This window comes from Triplophysa dalaica, chromosome 5 (assembly GCF_015846415.1).
Source record: "Triplophysa dalaica isolate WHDGS20190420 chromosome 5, ASM1584641v1, whole genome shotgun sequence".
Classification (NCBI taxonomy): Eukaryota; Metazoa; Chordata; class Actinopteri; order Cypriniformes; family Nemacheilidae; genus Triplophysa; species Triplophysa dalaica.
In genome coordinates, this window is record NC_079546.1 from 7888936 (window position 1) to 7908672 (window position 19737).

The window sequence follows — 19737 nt, forward strand, 5'->3', positions numbered from 1 at the left end:
CTGTATAATTTTATAATTTCTAAAAGCAAAATATGAATCTCTGTTTTTCTGAAGTAAATCGTAAGAAATGTAAGATCAGTTTCTTTTATTGTGCAAAGTTTTCTCCGTCTTTGAAACATACAAAAGCATGTGATTTCCTAACATTGAACACCAAACCAACAGCTTCAACTGAATAAAAAGTGTTTGTAACAGTTAATGATATCAAAAAAGTACATGGATTTCTACAGCAGTAAACCTGTAAAATAATAAGTTAACAAATATTTTTTAAAATAGCATCTAAATACTCTTTCAAACTGCTCATAAAAATACACTGATCAATTTGAAAAATGAAGGAAATGTCTTTAAAAAAGGCACGCCTTTCAGGCAGCGTTTTTTGAGGGCAGACAGCAAATTTCATCATGTTGCAAATCATCACTGATTGTCCGAGTGTCTCATACAACTAATAGCCAACACGACAACGTACGGTGTACACAGCATTTCTACAAGGCTCCTAGCTGTCCAATATTCCAGCACATCCATCTTCAGACACCCACTTCTCCTGTCACAGGGAGTACTACTGGCACTCAAAATTTGAGGTCTTTCTGAATGTCTCTTACGCAAATCATGACAGCATCCTCCCTAAGACCTTCTGCTGTGGCCTTGGGAACCCCCGCATCACACAGGAGGCTGCCCGTTGTACCTCATCCCCGTGTAGGGCCACAGAATCTGCTGGATGGTCTTCCAGGAGTCCCCCGTACCCACAGGAGCGGCATCCACTCTAGGCTGTAACATCAGGCTCGCCAGTATGGCCAGGAGAGTAGCTAGTACTACAAACAAAGCCAACCATATCCAAACGCTCCTGGTGCCTCTGGTCACTGCGGGTCTCACCTCCGTCAAAGTGGGAGGGGCTAGTTCTGTTGGGCTGGGACTTGGGCTAAATTTATAAAAAAGCAACAAAATACATTTAGCGATGTGAAGCAGAGTGTTTTTAGGCTAAAGCAGGAAAGAAAGAGTTAATAGTTTTTGTAATCATGAAGAAACATCTGCTGGAGAGACAAATATGTATACATTCATTCTAAGGCCAAAAACATACTCTTATGAAAAAATGAATGCGGACCATTACACAGCATGTTTTTGCGTTATTTTGGTTGTTAATCAGTAGTTAATATTCAAATAGCAAGATCTACTAAGAGAAATCTAAGCACATAGTTTATGTTTGTGCTCAATAGGACACCTTGGCAATACTAAGAATTCATTGTACTTGCGTGGGTGGGCTCCGCCTCTTACACATTTTACAAGGCAAAACATGAAAGATAGGTTGTATAGCTTCTTAGTATTCTAGCTCATACTTAGTGTGTTTTGGGCCCTAGGAGTCATAAAACATACAAAGGTGGTCTCCAACCAACAAAGCCAAATTAAGAATTGTATCATGTTTAACACAACACAGTGCAGATAATAATAGAGATGATTTTTTGATCTGTATTTAAAGATGGCTACGACGGGAGTGAATGTGGAAAATAACAGCTGTTACTGCAAGAATTTTTGTGCACAAGAACTGATATCATAGAGAATATATCTTTCAGCGTGAAGACAACAGATAACAAGATAAACACTGTAAAGGTTTGAACAAGTCCGGAGTGCTGAGTTCTTAAGAAAAAAGATTGTCAGCTCACAACTGTGGGATCAGAATACATTGCCTAACTGAACATATTGGTCCACCATTGTGGAGAGAAAACAATTCAACTTGAGTCTCTTGAGCAGACTGCATGTCTAATTGTTATGAAACCACAGTTGGGCTGTTTAGCTGAATACATGCAGTGTGTTTACTTCATTGTGTTGAAGAAAAAAGCAAAGCTGGCAAACTGCACAGGTGTGCTTTTCATAGCTGCTTAGATTTTCCAAACCTTGGTGAGCCAGCAGAGGAAACACTATAAACAGGAAGCCCTCAATTTGTAGCTCGGAAGCAGAAAAGTAAACAGAGATACATGGAGGCGATCGGTCCACTAACGTTTGGCCTGGCATTATGAAGGAGGCAATTAGTTGCGTTATGCTAGCCCGCCGGTTCTCCTGTAGTTCCTCCTTCCGCTCCTCCTCTGAGTGGGAGTCTGTGTCGCTTCCATACCTGTGCAAAGTGCACAACGCTGAAACCCTGCATTAACGCCTACTGTTTGGACATCTGTTGTGGCTCTGCATGCAATGATCTTTCGGCGGCACATTTGACATCGGACGAAAGACGAACAGCACACGGGTACTGTCCCTTACGAGAGACCTTACCTATTCATCAGAACGGGCTCGTCAATGTCGGCCCAAGTACCAGAACTAATGAAGCGCCTAAGCGGTGGCCTCTTGCCTGCTGCCATATGCCTGTAAAGTGGTCGACACAAAACCATGACATCCATTCTCACAGTGCCAAGACCAGATATGGATATGGTTCCTGTAGCACAAGCGGCACCATCTGCTGTATTGCACTAGCAACACCAAGGTCATTCAAATCCTACTGATCAAACTTACAAATGTATACCTGCAGTTTATTTTGCGTCTGCCAAAAAGATGCTTTATTCACTTTAGTTCTCGCTTTGAGACTTTACAGCCACAGTGAACAATAAGATGCGTTTGTTAAGTGTCTTAATTTGTCACTACTTACCTTGGTGACCGGCGGGAAAGTCTGTCTGGCTCTGTCTCTGCCGTTTCTTTGGTCTGTTAGTAACGATCATAAAAACAATTCGTAAAACGAATTAATGAAAATTATTTTACTTTTTCTATCTACTTTAATGTATCTTTCTGCAACACCTCACCGTGTCAAAGTGAGTGTGTCCGGCACCACTACGGGGAAGGGAAGCTATACTAATGCGTCGGCTAGTGACCTTAGGACAAAAAAAGAAACATACCGTATATACACAGGTATGTATATGCAAAAACTAATTGGTCCTCTAAATGGTGCGCTGCATATGCCTTCAACTTACTTTGAAAAGTTGTGCGGTTGACTTCTTGTTTCTAAAATCCTCTGCAAGACAAAAAAAACGTAATCAAGACAAACTCAAGAGGATCGTGTGTTCACAGTGTGTTCGTTCAAGCATTACCCCTTTCATTTTGGGACCCAAATGACCTCTCGTTCGGCGAAAGGTTCTCCCTAAGCTCCAACAGCTCCGTATGCTCCTTGGTGTGCATCCTCTTCAGGTTCTCCACATGCTGAATCATCACCTCCACGGCTTTACCCACCCTGCTCTCCTACAAAGGACAAAGTTTAAGGTAAACTTGCATGCTACTTTGCTCCTTATGAAGTTTGTCTTTGGGTTAATTAAACACTAGGAATCAATCAAGGAACAGTAACACACTAACCTGATGAATGGCCCCGAGCATCTCTGAACGGCTAGACACTCTGGTCATGGACTGGACAAGGACCTCCAGGTTCTTCTGCAAGCGTTGAATGATCTCCATTGACTGGATGTCCTCCTCACATCGTGGGATCAGGGCCTATACAAACAACCACAAAATGAGTTGTTCTTGTAAGGTCACAGGATGATAGCAAGAAAGTCATAGGCAGATTACAGGGACAATGCTCTCATCCTCAAAACCAATGAACAAGAGAGAAAGAAATATGACGAACTGCATTAAATTTGGACTCCCTTCCATATTTTTGGAGCCGTGCATGCTATATTAAGTTATATTAATGGTCATTTTGTGTTACTTCCTGCATAATCGTGTTTTGTCTGAACTCAAAAAAAATGCAGTTTTCTGAACAGAGAAAATCAATTAAGCAGAGGACATCTTTTCTTTAAAAAAAGAAATAAGCATGTGAACCAACACAGACCTGAAGCAGCCCTTGACAGCTGGTAACTTCCTTACGGACATTCTCCTCGGCCAGATCTCTGGAACGCTCCTCCAACCGGAGCCTCTTTTCCAGGGTGAACATGTCACATTTGAAGCCTAGAGATAGCCGGTGGAACTCCGCCTGGCAGAGGTGAACAAGGGAAAAATGTAGTTCATCAACCATTTTCATTATAATGGTTAAATAGTAAAACACTAAAATAAACGGGAAAAACACCTCACCTCAATCTCTTTGTCATTATGCGACTGGCTGCAGACAAAATTGACAGTCACGATTATGCCCAGTGAGTCAAAGACATGCTTAATCACGTTAAAATTTATGGATATCAAACCAATACTTAACCTGTTCTTGTCATCGTTGGTGGCAGTCTCCGACGCAACTGGTGCATCACCTTAGAAAGAGATTGGAATGAAAGATTATAAATACACAGCACTAGAACTAGCATTCCAAGTAGTATAAGACTTAGCATTACATGTTCAGAAAAATCAGAAGTGAGAGAGAGAAGATAAGAAAACGTATCAACCCTTTTCTGTGGCAACTGCAGTCACACTGCCCTCTTGAGCTTTTGGCTTCTCAGCAGCATCCATACTGGGGGTCACTTCCTACAAGCCATTACATTATTTTGTTATGGTTACTGAGTGTCTGTGACACCTTAAATGTAAAATGATTGTACCGTGCTAGTTCACACGGAGCATCAGATGACATGTTTTAAACATTGACAAGACAGAGTCTTCTTAACATAACTCAAATAAACGTGTTTTTGGCTAGTTGATGCATAAAACCAGTAAAGGAATTTTGTAAAAGTATAGAACACATCTCACAACCCGGCACTTCCCAAATTCTTACCTTCTTGAGCTTGTTCTTCAAAGCCAGGAGGTCTATTTTGGAGTCTGGCGCTGCGGGGACTTTTGAAAGATCACTTCCGTTCACTGTTGGCTTGGCGGTCACATCCTTTGCTTTGTCAGAAGGATCTTTTGATGGGGAAGTCGTGGAGTTTAAAGTAGGTGCTCCTACAGTTTCTTTACTGTCTGACTTATTTTTGTCTGGAGAGACAAAGAAAGAAACAAGTCTTTGTTGCTCTATGTCAACAGTGAACTCGATCAAATGTTTTATTTTCATCTACCTGGTGACTTCCCCCCTGCCACCTCTGGCATGGCCTCCTCTTCCTCCACTAATGGCAACAAGACATTCCTAGACACAAACAATACATAATGAGGAAATACTGTGTAGTTATGCATTTTTATGTAAATCCTGTTGGACAATGTTGTTTTGCAGATACCATGTGTGATAGTATGCCACAGAACATACGTGCCATTCATTGAATTTATTAGATCACGAATGTAAGATTACAGCTTTTAAATCATTTGAACTAAAAACATTATTAACCGTTCAGGGAGCAAAAAAGACGACACCAAAGAAGCATAAGCTATAACAAACAAAATCAAAAGTATTATGCATTAATTGAATCATAATTTAGTGCAGCATGTTCATACTCATGGTTACAGATTGTAAATTCCCAATCGTGCTCTATGAGCAACAGTAAGAAATGCTTATATTTATAATAAAACCAACACAACAAAAACATCAAAAAACAGGAAATGCTCACCTGTCTGATTTCGCAGACACTTCAGAAGGCTGCCCCTCGCTTAACCTCTACAGAAGATGACAACATTGTTTTATGACCCAGTGACACACTCCGAAAAAGAAAACACTGCACACAATTCTGATAACTAACATCACATGCAAAGCATCACACACACAGCTCCATACCTGTCCCATGACATGTCAAATGAAATATGAGAGACATTCAGAGAGAGGTGCTAAATTACATAATGCGTGTGAGAGTTGTACAGCTGATAGAGAAAGAGAGGGAGGGAAAGAGAGAGAGAGGGAGAGAGAGAGGGTGGTAAGGACAAGAAGAGAGAGAGAGTGAGAATGCGAGGCTGAGAGAGGGAGGGAGAGAGCACTTGTACTGGCAGAGTTCATGAAAGTGGGAGTAAAATCCAGCAAGGCAGTGCTATACTCGTTCCAAACATACTAAAGCAAAAAACAACCATTTCTTTGAGCACAATATTCAGTTATAAATACGATAACACAATGCATGCATGGAAAAAGGGGCAAAAAAAATCTGTATCCATCCTATAGGAACCTGTTTGGGTAGAATATTTATATTTAAGGTGATAGCTCACACAAAAATGAAAATTCTGTCATCATTTACTCACACTCTTGTTATTTCAAACCTGTATGACTTTCTTCCCTCTGCTGAACACAAAAGAAGATATTTTGAAGAATGCCGGTAACCGGCACCCATTCACTTGCATTGGTTGTGTCCATACAATAGAAGTAAATTTGTGCCTGTGCTGTTCGTTACAGACTTTTTTCTTAATATCTTCTTCCGTGTTTTGCAGAAGAAAGAAAGTTAAATGGTTTTGAAATGAGAAGAGGGTGAGTAAATAATGACAGAATTTCCAATTTGGGGTACCCTATCCTTTTCCATTACAAGACAGAATTCTTCAGCTTAGTTGGTTAAGTATATTGATAAGACATTTGACCATTTTACTGGCATCGTCTGAAAACCCTGACCGCTGTTTATCAACTTCCTCCTTATGTCAAATCTATATCTAATAGACAATTCACTACAAACAATGTTGAAACACAAAAATTGTTTAACCACGCTGCTCTTTAGATGCTCGAATTGACCACTGAATAAAGACCAATAAGATATTCACCAGCAAGAGATTCTTCAATAAAAGCACAAAGAACTAATGCAAGAACTTCCATGTACCCCTCATAAGCACTAAAATTAAGTGAGAAAACATTGCAACAAGATAGTGAGATTGGTTATGAATAAACAGATGTGACAATGTCAATAACTTTGGCTTACTAAATTAAATAATACAGTTCAATTTTCTGTTTCATTGTGCACTAGACTATGAATAAAATTTCAACGATTGACATTGTAGATTCATGTTAAAAAATACTTTTAGTCTCAAGTTTTGTATACAATTTTGGATGAACAATAAGACAAAGAACACTTACGAAAAACACTTTGTGTAACAGCAATAGTATGTGCTCGCATCAATTTCATTAGACTGTTCATGCAAAGCATCACACAAGAGCTGTGAAAATTAACACCCACGGCTCAAGCAGATCACATTGATAATATCCTTTATGCATTGTCACATTCCTGAGACGATCCTGCTTACCGCCATCTAAATCCCTCGCAATCCGCCAACTAAGGGGCCCGAAGCATAGTGTAGGAAAGCTTCTCTCTCACAGTATGCAATGTCAGAAAGTGTTTTTGCAAAGGAACGAGATGAGATTGTGCAAGACTAGAAAGAGCAATAGAAGAGGAAGTGGGGAGAACAGTCGAGTGTTGTTAGGAGTGCAACAAGCTTCCCCTTAAGTTTCCTATGCTTCCTGTTACTGACCTGCGAGTCGCTCATGTTGGTTGTGATGGGTTCTCCCTCAGGTCCGCTGATGGTGGTTGCTAGTTTCTGGATCCTGACCCAAAAAGAAGAAATACGGTCACTTTACTGTATTGTTTTTCTGATCTTCCTGGATGCAGATGCACTCACTACATGCAAGCGCGGCCCGTGCTCCCCATCAGAGCTTGGATGGGCCGTCAGTCCGAGCCTGGCCACACAGGTGCATGGTAAGCATGCAAAGCGGGCAATGGCGTCGCTAGTCGTCATTGCTTAATAAGCGAACGCAACCCGGCTCTACGCACACACAGGAAGAGAGGTCACACATTTGACTGGCAAATGTGATCTTGGGGAGTGTGTGGGAGGCATTACAAAGGAAAGTAGACCATCATTTCTTTTTGGTGAATCATTAACAAGCACTTATAGCAGCGAGCCAAAGCAAAACCACCAGCCAATACTGATGTATGGAAATTGAACGCGCGCAAATGAGCGGGGTGCCTCACCTTTCCGTCAGGAAAATAGGTTCTCCTGCTTCAGGGTGACCATTGGAGGGAGATACCATATCGAAAGTCATAATGGAGGGAGGGTATGTCAGGTCTTGGACTGATGTCACCTGTTCCTGCAGATTCTCAGAGATCAATGACTGGTCATCTAGAGGTGAAGGAGACGAGGCATGTGCATTCTTTAACAACGAAAGAGCATTGAAAGAGTAAATGCAAACCCATATAGATAAACACAAAAACAAAACTTGATAATTGATTTTAAACAAAAGCTTAATGTTACAATGAATGTTTATAAATTCCATTTTAATGTCTATAATTCTGAACAGTGTGGTGCTAAATAATCGAGAGCATGAGGCAGAGAAAGACAGCAAAAGCTCTTACTAGCACATTGAATGTGGGTGTGAGGCACAGGAGCAGTCTGCCCGTGGGCGTCCTTAGGCCCAGTGCATTCTGGGAGTCTGGCTTCCTCCTGCAGTGGCCAGAAAAAGAATTGGAAGGCCAGCAGGCACGAAACTAGCACAGAGAACAAGTCCCCAGAGACATATGGGCTTGACTACTTTTGACTAATGATGGATTCAATTCCACACTACAAACATTTGCAAGGCAAATCATGACACATTCTCTTGTGTGTGTGTGCTCACACAGACTTGCTCTAAGGGTAATGCTATATCCTGCCAGCATTCAGGAAGTAGCATCCTTCCATAAAACCAGCATCACTCAACCAATCATGCCAATGCAAAAAAATGCGCTGAATTGCCATGTTGACAAAAAGAACAAAGTAAGTCTGCCTGAAACATGATAGGGTCACCCAAAAAACTTTATAAACTTCATGGTCATAGGCCACTACAGGCCCAATTTGCATTAAATGGAAGATCTCACAAACCGCATCATAAGATACACCAGCATAGTACTAACTTCAACCTATTTTTTTACTAAGAAAGGTGAGACAATCAGATCTACCTTTGGAGACATGCAACGCCTCTGCATTCCTCCCTCACCCATAACTGGACATGCTGAAGGAAAGCAAATACATTTAATACAGTGACACATTTCAAAGTAAAGCAAAATATAACAAATCAGTCCACATTAGAATGGGGAACTTCTATACTTTATAGAAAATAAAATACATCACACAACATTACAACCGGAATAAATACAAAAATAATTTTAATTTTGATTGAACATGATTTTCCTTAATAAAATCAAGTCAGGTAGACAATATTTCAAATTTCACCATCTCGGAGCTATTTGAAACAACCTTCGTTTTTTGAGGCGACAAGCCTCTGGTTAGTCTGTAGTTTTGAGAGGGAAGCAATGTATGAGATCTCAATGTTCCCTCACATCACTGAGTGTGGCTATAGATGGCAAAACGTATTGTATGAGGAAGAAAAGCCAAATAAGGTCTTATATTTGAGCAATACCTTCTTTTCCAGAAGTTGTGTTTTAGCTTTAGAGATGGCTTTTGCCCTGTGGCACTGGGGATTAAAAGATTATACACCCTGAGGAGTTGATACAACCCTGTTATCAACTAGGTGGGCTTCACAATGAGTTCTCAAATGCACATCACCATGAGACCTCAGTTAGAACCCCTTGCATTTAAAAGTATTTTTTATCATAAACGAAACCACCAATTTTGTATGCAACAATGATAACAATCAGTTATGTGTGATACAAACAAGTAATTATTCACTTCATGGTTCTCACCTTGTGATTCTTCATCTGGTAAAGTAGTATGGGAAAGACTAGAGTGTCTTTGTAGCTCCTCAGTCTCTACCCCAGAATCCTGTGTCGCTTCAGCTTCTCCTTCAGCCCTTCCACTGACTTCCTGGACCTTCTCCTGGTCCTCTGTGGTCTCAGTCAGGTCCTCTTGTTTTAGGACCTGGAGCTGGTCTTCATCACAGCAAAGTTCCAAGGGAGGTGATTCAGACAACACATATTCCTCATCCCATTCAAGAGACGGTCCATCCAGCTCTTCCACTACCTAAAACACACACATTTAAACAGTCATGCTAACTCGTAGACAACATTTAACCAGTTGCTGATAACAGCTTTGTGAGACGAATACAACCACATTGATAAAAGAAGATTCATCTACTTCCAAATCCCTATTATAAGAGATTATTGGAGCTGTATATAAATTATATCATTTTATAAATTATAACTGAAACCCCTAAAGTGAATCAGCAAAATTCTGATTAAGAAAAATGTGGCAAATATGGTAAAATATTAAGACGAGTTTGAGATGAAGTCAAGTTTGGAGTGCATTTCAAACTGGCTCGAAACCACACTTGCCTCCCACACGCATCTATCTGCATCTTTTAATGAGACTGTTAATCTCGATTCCATCTGTGATCTGCTATAACACATCTTTATTTCTGCTGAATCCAACTGTGGTTGAGTTTTAAAGCACATATGCCAGGTGCAGATACTGAGAGTAGCATTAGATGAGGCACAGTACCTGATGTAAGTGATCTGGAGTTTGGGTGCTGGCCTCTCGGATGTCCATCGGAGTCTTCAGATGATCGAGTTCCTCTCGCAACTGAACCTTTTGATTCTCCTGCTCTTGCACCCTAGAAAACAAAATGCAAACCACTACATCCAATGTAGACCCAATGCATCAGGGGTAAAGGTTTGATTCACCTTTGCACTGCAATTTCAAATCGTGGAATTTAAAATATGACCTTTACATGTACGATTCCAGACGCATGTAAAGAAGTATGCAAATAGTTTTCAGAGATATTACAAAAAAACAACACAAGATACACAGTATAAAGGCTTGAGACAGTACAAAAACAGGAACACTATACCCACTCCGTAGACCCATGGAATGTCCCATTGCTCTTTTACCCTAATCTCTGTGCACCTTGGCCCCCCTAAACACAGCTGCTTCAACCCCTTGACTTCCCAAAGTTCGCACTGATAACACTTCCCTGTGCCTTTTATCCGCAGGATACCACACACCACAGCCTTGAAAATAGTATGCCGTTTTTGGCTAGTTAAATAGCCTAATTTGACATGAGGAGTCAACCAGAACAATCCATGCAAGGGATATTCTCAAAAACATGGACTGATATGGTCCACTTCTGCTTCTTCGAAATAAGATCTTGATATACCACGCTACCTCTGAATGTACCACAGAATATGTGCACTGACCAATGAATTTAAATCTTTGTTAAAATCTTCCATGGTCTTAATGTATGAATTGTTAAGTTGGGACAGCAGCTGAATGCAGATTCTGTATGTGAATTTTATTAGAGAAGGCCTGCACTTTTTATTAGGGTTATGGCATGACACACGATGCCCAAGTCATTTTTATTTCTTTTACCCTCTCATAATAGAATGAAAGAATGTCCATTCTTCATAATTAATTCTGCAGCCATTGGCTTCAATCGACTCACTTAACTGACAGATGCAGGATTTCGGTACGAGAGCGGCGCATGTTGCTTGCCATCTTCAGCAGCTCCTTCTCCAGAGAGTCAGTGTACTGGTCCAGCTGGTCCAGACTGCGGGTCCAGTCGCTCCTCCTCTGCTCAAACTGCACCTCCAGACCCTGCAGAAGTTTACAAGTTTAACAACATAAAGCAAACACAAACCAACAGTAAATCTGTAATACCGCCAAAGGCTCCTGCATGTGATAAGACAAAAGATTAAAGACCTCTTAAAAACAGTTACACTGACCCGGCACACTGCCCTGTGCATTGTGGGAATGTGAACAAGAGCAATATAACCCTGCATTGTTGACCGGGGAAAACAGCATGTACTAATGCGGTCCACTGAACAGACACAAATTCACATACACACAAAGAGAATTTTCAGCCAGGCAGAGTTATGCAATGGGGTAGGATAAAGGTTCAGAGAAAAAGAGGGAGTTCTTATATATTTACAAATGCTTCTATGTGACTTGCCACTGCCTCTCACCTTACTGTATATATTTGGTAAAAGGTGCTTTTGCTAAATGTATAAATTACAATGTTTTGGATTTGATTTTGGATCATCACAAATAGCATATATAGCACAAATAGTTGTGCTATTTTCATTTGTTGATGCCCCTGCCTTTCCACAATGTGGAAAATGGTGACAAAGAAGTCTGATGTCTCTCCGACTTTGTTTTAGTAGAAGAAATACTCTCACCGGCAGCTTGAGGTCAGTGTTGGTCTCCTGACTTTCACTGCTCTCTGAAAGGCCTCTGAGTGCTGTGATGAAGGCCGTGCCATCTTCCTCAATTTCTCTTTTCTGAAATAACCGTGAACATTCAACAGCGATTATGGACCAACACGAACTAGCATTTACAGTAGATGTCTGGAACACGATAAACGAATCGGTGCTTTTAAACAAATGAATTCAGTTTATTCACCAGTCTGCTGATGAGAGATTTGAACTCCAGAGACATCTGCTCCGGCGACGGGCCTTGGAGAAGCAGAAGAACTTCACGATCCAAAGTCTCATCCAGGGACGACGTAAAACAAACAGACGATGAGAGATGCTCCAAGCCCTACACACACACACACACACGTTTATTTCTGAAATATGATGGTCTGATTGGTTGATTTAAATGTTGTCCCGTGGGTCAACATGTTGTTTCCATCAAGGACATCAACCACTTGGCAAATCAGGAGAGCCTTTAATCGGCAGCAATGTCATTGTTATGATCAGTATTTAAAAAAAGTAGCAAAAAAGAAGATATAGGAAACGATAAGGTGTGCCCAAAGCACATGTACTCCCTCTCGTTGTGCGTCACACACAGAGGGTGTGGGTTACTAAGTGTGCTTTGTAGAAGTGGAATGAGGAGAGAGAGTGGGCGGCCAGAGAACGGCAGATGAGTGCTGGTGGGAGTTGAGAGAGATACTTCAACCGTGGATGGGACAAAGACCAACAAGAGAATTGAACACACACATATAGACACACACAGAGCAAACCTCCAAAGGATTCTGTGCCAGTGCCAGCTCTGTCTGCAGAGAACCTGAACTAGTCTGGTTAAGTCTGTAGGCCACAGAAAGAGACAGACCGGGGCTGCGGACACAAATGGTCTCTGTGAGCACAAGCAGTCAAACCGTACATGTCTTATAATCCGCTACAGTTTTTGCCTTCAGGAGGTCCTTACATGGTCATATCAGGCTGCATCATCACCATCTGACTCTCCAGTTTATTCTTGTCTGCCCTCAGCAGCTGCAGTGTGCAAAACGTACACAGACAGTTAGTCATTATTAACTGATATTAAAAAGCAATAGAGAAAGATAGGGAGAATGAGATTACCTCTGTGACTGCGGAATACTCCACAATGGCTGATTTCAGTTCCTCAATCTGTTTGTTTTTCTGGAGGAAGAGGACAATTCTGATATGACATCGAAATATAATTTCGAAATATAACAACCATAAAATGCATATTTATTAACATCACTTATTTCAGGTTTCTCTGCCCTAAAGTTCATCAAATTTGTAGTCTTTTCAATCTAGGATGTATACCAAAATAAAGTACCAGCCTCGGAAAAAAATCGAATAATTATGTTTGTTTCTAAAAGGTTTTACCAAAAACAAATATAGCTTAATTAATCAAATGGAAGAATATCATATAGTTTAAAAGATATGACAGACTAACCTCCTGAAGTACGGAGTCCTTCTCAGACAGAATGGCATCAAAAGAATGAATTTGGACCTGAATGTACAAGAATACACTGTTATACCTTTAAAACTGACAGAGTTAAATGCTGTTCTTGAGAAATCAGACCGTACGTTTGTCAGTAGACTTAAATAGGCCCTACCTGAAGGTCGGTGTTAAGGTCGCAGAGATTACTCATCTTTTTCTGGAGTTCATCTGCTTCCATTGTGATTTTCATGTTCTTAATATAAATAAGAAAAGGTGTAAGTTCAAATATTTCTCAAATAAGATTTTTCATGTGGGATGTGTGGCTGGGTGTCTGAATGGGTAGATAGATGGACGAATGAAATTATACCTCCTCTTGTAAAGCAGCAATCTTGGATATGAGACTCTGGTTTTCTCGCTCCTGTAACCAAAGAAACAAGTATGCAGCCGTTAAACGTTTGTTCTGCCTTCCCCTGTAACTGAACTTTTATGAAATGTGTTTAACCAGGACATCCTTAAAAAGTCAATTCAAGAACGAGTTTCCTTGGTTTATGTGATATTATCAATGTCAATGCAAACCAACTGTATGTTATCTGAACTATGACTTATCACATAAACTTATTAGTGAGGTGGAAAGATTTTGCGCATCACCATCTGCTTCCTCTGAGCATAGGCCTGAGCACGACACTCTTCTGAGGAGGTCAAGCTCAACTTCATCTCTTCAACCTCTTCATTAAGCATCTTCTCCTTCTGTAGTAACTGCTGCCCCCTGAACGACAGGATGGATGGGAGATCATATCTGTAGCTCTCAATTGTCACAAGACGACAAGACAAGAAGAGCACATACATTTTGGCTTGCGCTTTGAGCTCCTCGTTTTCTTCTATGAGTTTCTGGTTCGTGTCCTCCATGTTCTCAACGGCCTGTTTCAGTTTACGAACCTCTTCCTGGAGCTTCTGGTTATTCAGCTGCAGGTCTGCCACACAGAAGACCAGATCGGACGTCTCTCTGTTTAAAACACAAGTACATACTTAATACATCATAATGTACATCTAGAAAAGACAAACAAACATCAGATCATCTCAAACCCTGTTGGTTTTGTAACATTCATACACTTACAGGTCAGCTCTGGAAACCTCCCCGCCGAACGCTTCCAAGCTACCTGAGGTCATATTCAGAAAAGCAGATCTCTTCGCTACAGTAAAGAAATAAAAAAGATCTCCCATCAACAAACCTTAAAAAGTGTTTATTCAGTATATAGTCACTGACATTCTTGTGTGTTAAGAAAAACCTACCGGATATACTGTCCCGTAGTTTGAATGACTCCTGATGGGTATCTATCTTAGAGTCCTTCCTGCATAAAGGGAGAGTTGGGTTGATGTCTTCGAAAAATGTCATGGGGATAAAACAGGAACAAAAAGCCTTTTGATCACAACTGATTGTGAATCGTGATTCTGGACTCATGAAAATCTGCAATGTTCAGTTTTTTAACTGAATTCAACTTGGCAATTTCACAACACAAAATTTGTTGATGAAAGAACAACAGCTTCCTTCCAACCGACCCGACACTTTATAAACAGTAATCGATCAACAGAATTCTTATGTTTTTGTTTGTGTTGTTTTACGAAAACGAAGACTGACTTTCTCACTTCCACCCACATTCTAAGGCGGCAAAATCCACCTCCGGCAAACAAATCTCATCCACACAAACTGTCAAAACTTAAAAAGCAGCAATATTACATTTTCAGATAATCATTTAAATGTTAAAAGTTTTGCAAACCTAAATCAAAACCTTTCCAAGTATTCGCAAAACTGTTTAGACGGATAGGTCACCAAAAAATGAAGATTATTTTATCATTTGCTCATCCTCATATCATTTCAAACTTCTATGACTTTCTCTTTTCTCCAGAACAATAATGAAGATGTTTGAAGAATGTTGGTGACCAAACAGTTTGGGACCCCCATTTACTTCCATTGTATGGACACAAAACCCAAGAAACATTTCTCAAAATATCTTCTTTTGTGTTCCACATAAGAAATAGTAATTTACAGGTTTTGAATGACATTCAATTGAATTAAATTTATCATTTGAACTATCCCTTTAAGTACCCCTGGTTGAGAATCAGCTTTAAACCAATAAAATTTGTGTCAGATGTCTTCGTACCCCTGGGTACGGCAGTCATCAATCCACTCCTTCATGATGGCATGATATGTGTCCAGGTCTATAGAGATGTCCTTATGCTCTGGGTCCAGCATATTGCAGAGCTCCTCAAGACCGCTGTCCTCTGAACTGCGACAGGTGGTCTGTCTCAGGAAGTCCACAATGTGCGATACAAAAACTTTGCCTGTGGTAGAGACTTTGTGTTACTATAGCTACAGAGGACCTGAAAGTCACCGAACATTAACACATTATGAATCTCCCCGGACCCTGCATATGCATAAATACAAAGTATACACAGAAAGTTGAGAAAATTGAGAGAACTTTATCATCTCTCACGACATGCCGAACTAAGATTATGGATTGCCAAAGCTTTTATACAAGACCGGCTGGAATAAAAGAATCCTTGTTTCAGAAAGGGGACAGGACTTCAATGAGAAGAGATCACAAGGTCTACATCTCTATGTGAACATGAGGAAATAGGGCTGTTAAATAATTAATTGTGATAAAAGTTTGTGTTTACTTAATATATGTCTGTATACTGTGCATATGAATTTTCTATTTATAAACACATACACCTACATATTTAGGATACATTTGCATGTATATTTTTATCTATAACTTAGTATATATATAAACGTGTATTGATTTTCAACATTTTCTTTAATATCAGGGTCAAGACAAAAAGGGTTTAAGCCTAAAAAAACAATTATTGTTGTACTGCTTTAAATTGTTGGTGCTCCAAAAAAGTTTAATTTTATAGCATTTTTGATTTTATTTTCTTAGCAAAAAAATAAATATCAAACATTTTTCCATGATTTACATAAGACACCCACTAAAATGTCACTCAGTGTAACAATCTTGTCAGGCATATTTACAACGAAAATCAATTTAAAACATATTAAAAGGCTTTCACCACAAATCCAAATTAGTTGTAATTTTACTTTTTTTTTTATTTGCCACTAAGAAAATTTGACTCATTTAAAGCACAATAAAGAGTAATATATAGAGGGCCAGGAATGCCGATAAGAAATAATAGAACAAATCAATTGATCAATTTAATAACTAAACATAGAAATGTAAACAAAAAAATCACTTTTTAAATTGAGAAATGAATAGACCTTTTCAAACTGTTTTATTTAATTTGTGTATTAAAATATAGCTTAATTGAAAAATGAAACACTTAATTTTTACAATGTATAAATAAACAGAAACATTTAAAACTGTTAATTTAATTCATGCTTTAAAACGTAAAAAAATTAAAAACATTTTTAATGCACAGTTTAAAATCGCTTGGAAAAAAGCATTTGCAAAATGCTTTGACGCTCTCTATTTTCCAATTGTTGTTCTTTGACATTTGGCAAATGCTTTTCTATATCCATTTGTCAAAAAAATCCATTGGACAGTACACACGTGGGGGCAACCAATCAGCTTTCGGCTCACTTTTTTTAACTTATTGAAGAAGCGATTTAAAATCTGCATTTAAAAAGATTTACTATTAAACATTTTATTTTTTATGTTTTTTTATCTTTATGTTATGTAAATAATAGTTTTAGTGTTGAATTAAACTACATTTAAAAACACAAGTTAAATAAAACAATTTAAATAAGTCATTTCTCAATTAAAAAGGGGATTTATTTGTTTACATTTTTATGTTTTAATTATTAAATTGATTAATTGATTCTTTCTTTTATTTCTAATCTGCATTCTTTGACATTTTATTTTCCGTAAAGCCGAATAGTACACATTTTGTTTACATTTAAAGTGCTTTCAATTGATATAAAATCACTTTTGTAACAGTCTATTGATGGGGACATCTTAAGGTACACATGTACATGTTTATAAATACAAAATAATCATGCAGTGACAGTACACCGACATATTTTATGTAAAAAAAAAAAAAAACTTTTATTCTGGATCCGATTAACCGTTTACCAGCTCTAAAAGCAAAGTTGGAGTGATGTGTGTACCTCTGCATTGTGTGTCACAGGCCTGAAAAATGGTATCCAAGAGGTCTTCTTCACAAATCAGACTGACCTCTGCCATGCTCTCCTTCTTGGGTTCAGAGGGAAACAGAGATCCTGTCAAGAACCCAAAAACAGAAAAGAGGAAACATTCATAACGTCACATTTGAGTGAAGTGCTTATGAAGCAATGCCGTATCAAACCTCATTGAAAAATTAGCACTTTAACAGATGATTCACCTTCACCCAATGAAAGTCTCTTAACCACAAGGGCCGGGTACTGCAACTCACTGTCCATGTTGGAAATGTCTGAGGAAAAATTCAGATTGTATGATAGCAGGCTAGGAGGTTGGAGCTTCCCAATCTTGATCTCAGTGTCGGGTCCATCCAGCTGCATTTGCTGTGAATAACGTGGGGTAAAATTAAAGTAATGGTCCCCAGTCTGGGCTGCCGGGGTGGAGCAATTGTGGCGAAATGGTCGGCTGTAAGTTGCGAATGCTGGTTTTCTCTCCCCTAGCGTGCCAAACGTACCCAGCGTGCTGGTGTAAGTAGCGTTGGCAGGGGTGAAAGGGACGTGAGGGGTTTGGGAGCTGGATCCTGGCCCCGGGGAGGCTGTGGGGGTCAGCATGCCGGAAGAGGAGTCGAGGTCTTCGTCGGCTCGGACGCCACGATTTTTGAGGATGGCCTCCAGGTTGAGGCGCAGGCCCGAGTGAGGGCTATCGTAGCTATTGGACTGGAATTTAGGGATTTGGAAAGGCGAGTTAACCTCTTGATCTCGACGCTGAATCGTCTGCAGCTTGCGGCAGATGCTGTCCACAGGGTTGTGCCGTCTCGGGGTCACTCCGACATCCATGCTGGAGGGAGATAAAAGAGAAAGCCGCAATCTACAAGAGGGAAATGGTTCAATAAGATACTTATAAGTGCAATAAATCTTTGTTTTTATGCCGTCAAAGTGTACGCAGCATTAAACCACAGCAAACATTTTCTTACTAATCCCATATACAAACACATACATAAAGGTCCCCTTGAAGGTTCATACATACATAGTGTTTTGTACTGAGTGTACCTCATATATATCCATATAAAGCATGTGCACATGTTGAATAACTGCCAAATAAGAGTTTATATAAGTGCTTATTATATTAATAAAATTGCAAATATAAAAATGCTTTAAACAGAAAAATGACGTTAGTCACTGAACTGTTAAACATACAGACATATCACGATACAAAATGCTAATTGTTTTTATACAAAAGGTTGAGGTTATTTAAAAATTAAATACTCTTGTCAAAGTAAATAAATATTATATAAAAACCAAACATACAAACATAAAATGGCCGACCTACCTGTCACAATTAAGGTAACGTTAATGGAGAATTAGGCATACGTCATGCACATTGAAATTGTGATACAAACATGGAGACCCAAAACTCTCGAGCGAGATTTTATGAGGTATTTTTCTTTTCCATGTAACACATTTATATCAGAAAAGCTTAGTTTTAAAACGCGTATGTTGATAGCCAACCAAACCTGGACCTGTTCAAATATTACCGCCAGTAGATCAACGAATATCAGCGTGAAAGCGTCAAACAGCTGATCAGGGGCGGAGAGTTAAAACCGTTAAAACCTATTGCGTACTGCCACCGTGCGGCCAACTGGTCTTAACCTTTCCTTTCACATATTGACTCCCTGCTACTTGATATAATTTAATGCACATTTTATTAAAAAATATATGCTATTATGGGTAAAATATTATATTTAAATTCGATTCATACGTCAAGCAACTGGTCGAACGTGGGATTTAAATCTATAGCGCACTGCCATCTTTTGGCCAACAACAGAACTGCAACAAATAGGCATTCGTTGCATGAAATAAGAACGCATTTATACGCATGAAACACTAATTCCCTGGTACTTAACTTACATGAAAGCACATTTTATTTAATTTATTTTTTAAAAAGTATTTTTATATTTACCTTAGAAAACATCTGACTCTATATTTTAAGATGAATAGCATTTCTGCTTTGTACGTATCTTCATAATAATTATTGTCAGTCCTGAAGTAGTAAAACAACAATAGTTTAATAGATTATTAAACAGTTGTTATGAACTTATATTTGCACATATATATCACACTGCCACTGTCAATACATGACTGTTTAGCATGGAAATAAAATGCCAAATAAAAGGTGATTATAAATGTTGAGAAACGTGGAAATACGTTCAGTAGTAAAACTAGATTTGATATAGTTTAATCTTAATAAGAGGTTTAGCAGGAGCACGCGCTGACGGAGCGCGCAT

At 39.3% G+C, this 19737-nt stretch overlaps 1 protein-coding gene across 5 annotated transcripts; it reads right to left on the reverse strand.

Annotated features, from left to right (window-relative positions):
• Positions 1–70: 70 nt before the first annotated feature.
• On the reverse strand, positions 71–19135 carry lrmp (lymphoid-restricted membrane protein). 5 transcript variants are annotated; one of them, XM_056748650.1, is made up of 38 exons: positions 18783–19135; positions 17677–18320; positions 17444–17554; positions 15480–15660; positions 14611–14669; positions 14435–14510; positions 14165–14323; positions 13969–14086; positions 13688–13738; positions 13496–13573; positions 13333–13389; positions 12990–13049; positions 12838–12902; positions 12653–12746; positions 12091–12228; positions 11868–11969; positions 11135–11286; positions 10195–10306; positions 9441–9717; positions 8697–8749; positions 8118–8205; positions 7737–7884; positions 7240–7312; positions 5415–5461; positions 4932–4999; positions 4655–4851; positions 4332–4410; positions 4151–4199; positions 4030–4057; positions 3791–3931; positions 3319–3453; positions 3060–3207; positions 2943–2983; positions 2775–2843; positions 2624–2676; positions 2254–2343; positions 1988–2101; positions 71–913 (listed from the first exon to the last, which is right to left on the reverse strand). In XM_056748650.1, exons 2-38 carry the CDS (start codon positions 18287–18289, stop codon positions 655–657), a joined length of 4383 nt encoding a protein of 1460 aa, XP_056604628.1. In that variant the 5' UTR covers positions 18290–18320; positions 18783–19135; the 3' UTR covers positions 71–654. The 5 variants fall into 5 exon arrangements, with proteins under 5 accessions (XP_056604628.1, XP_056604627.1, XP_056604629.1 ...); XM_056748649.1 differs by having other exon boundaries at positions 17677–18290; positions 18783–19134; XM_056748651.1 differs by lacking the exon at positions 1988–2101 and having other exon boundaries at positions 17677–18290.
• Between the last annotated feature and the right edge of the window lie 602 nt (positions 19136–19737).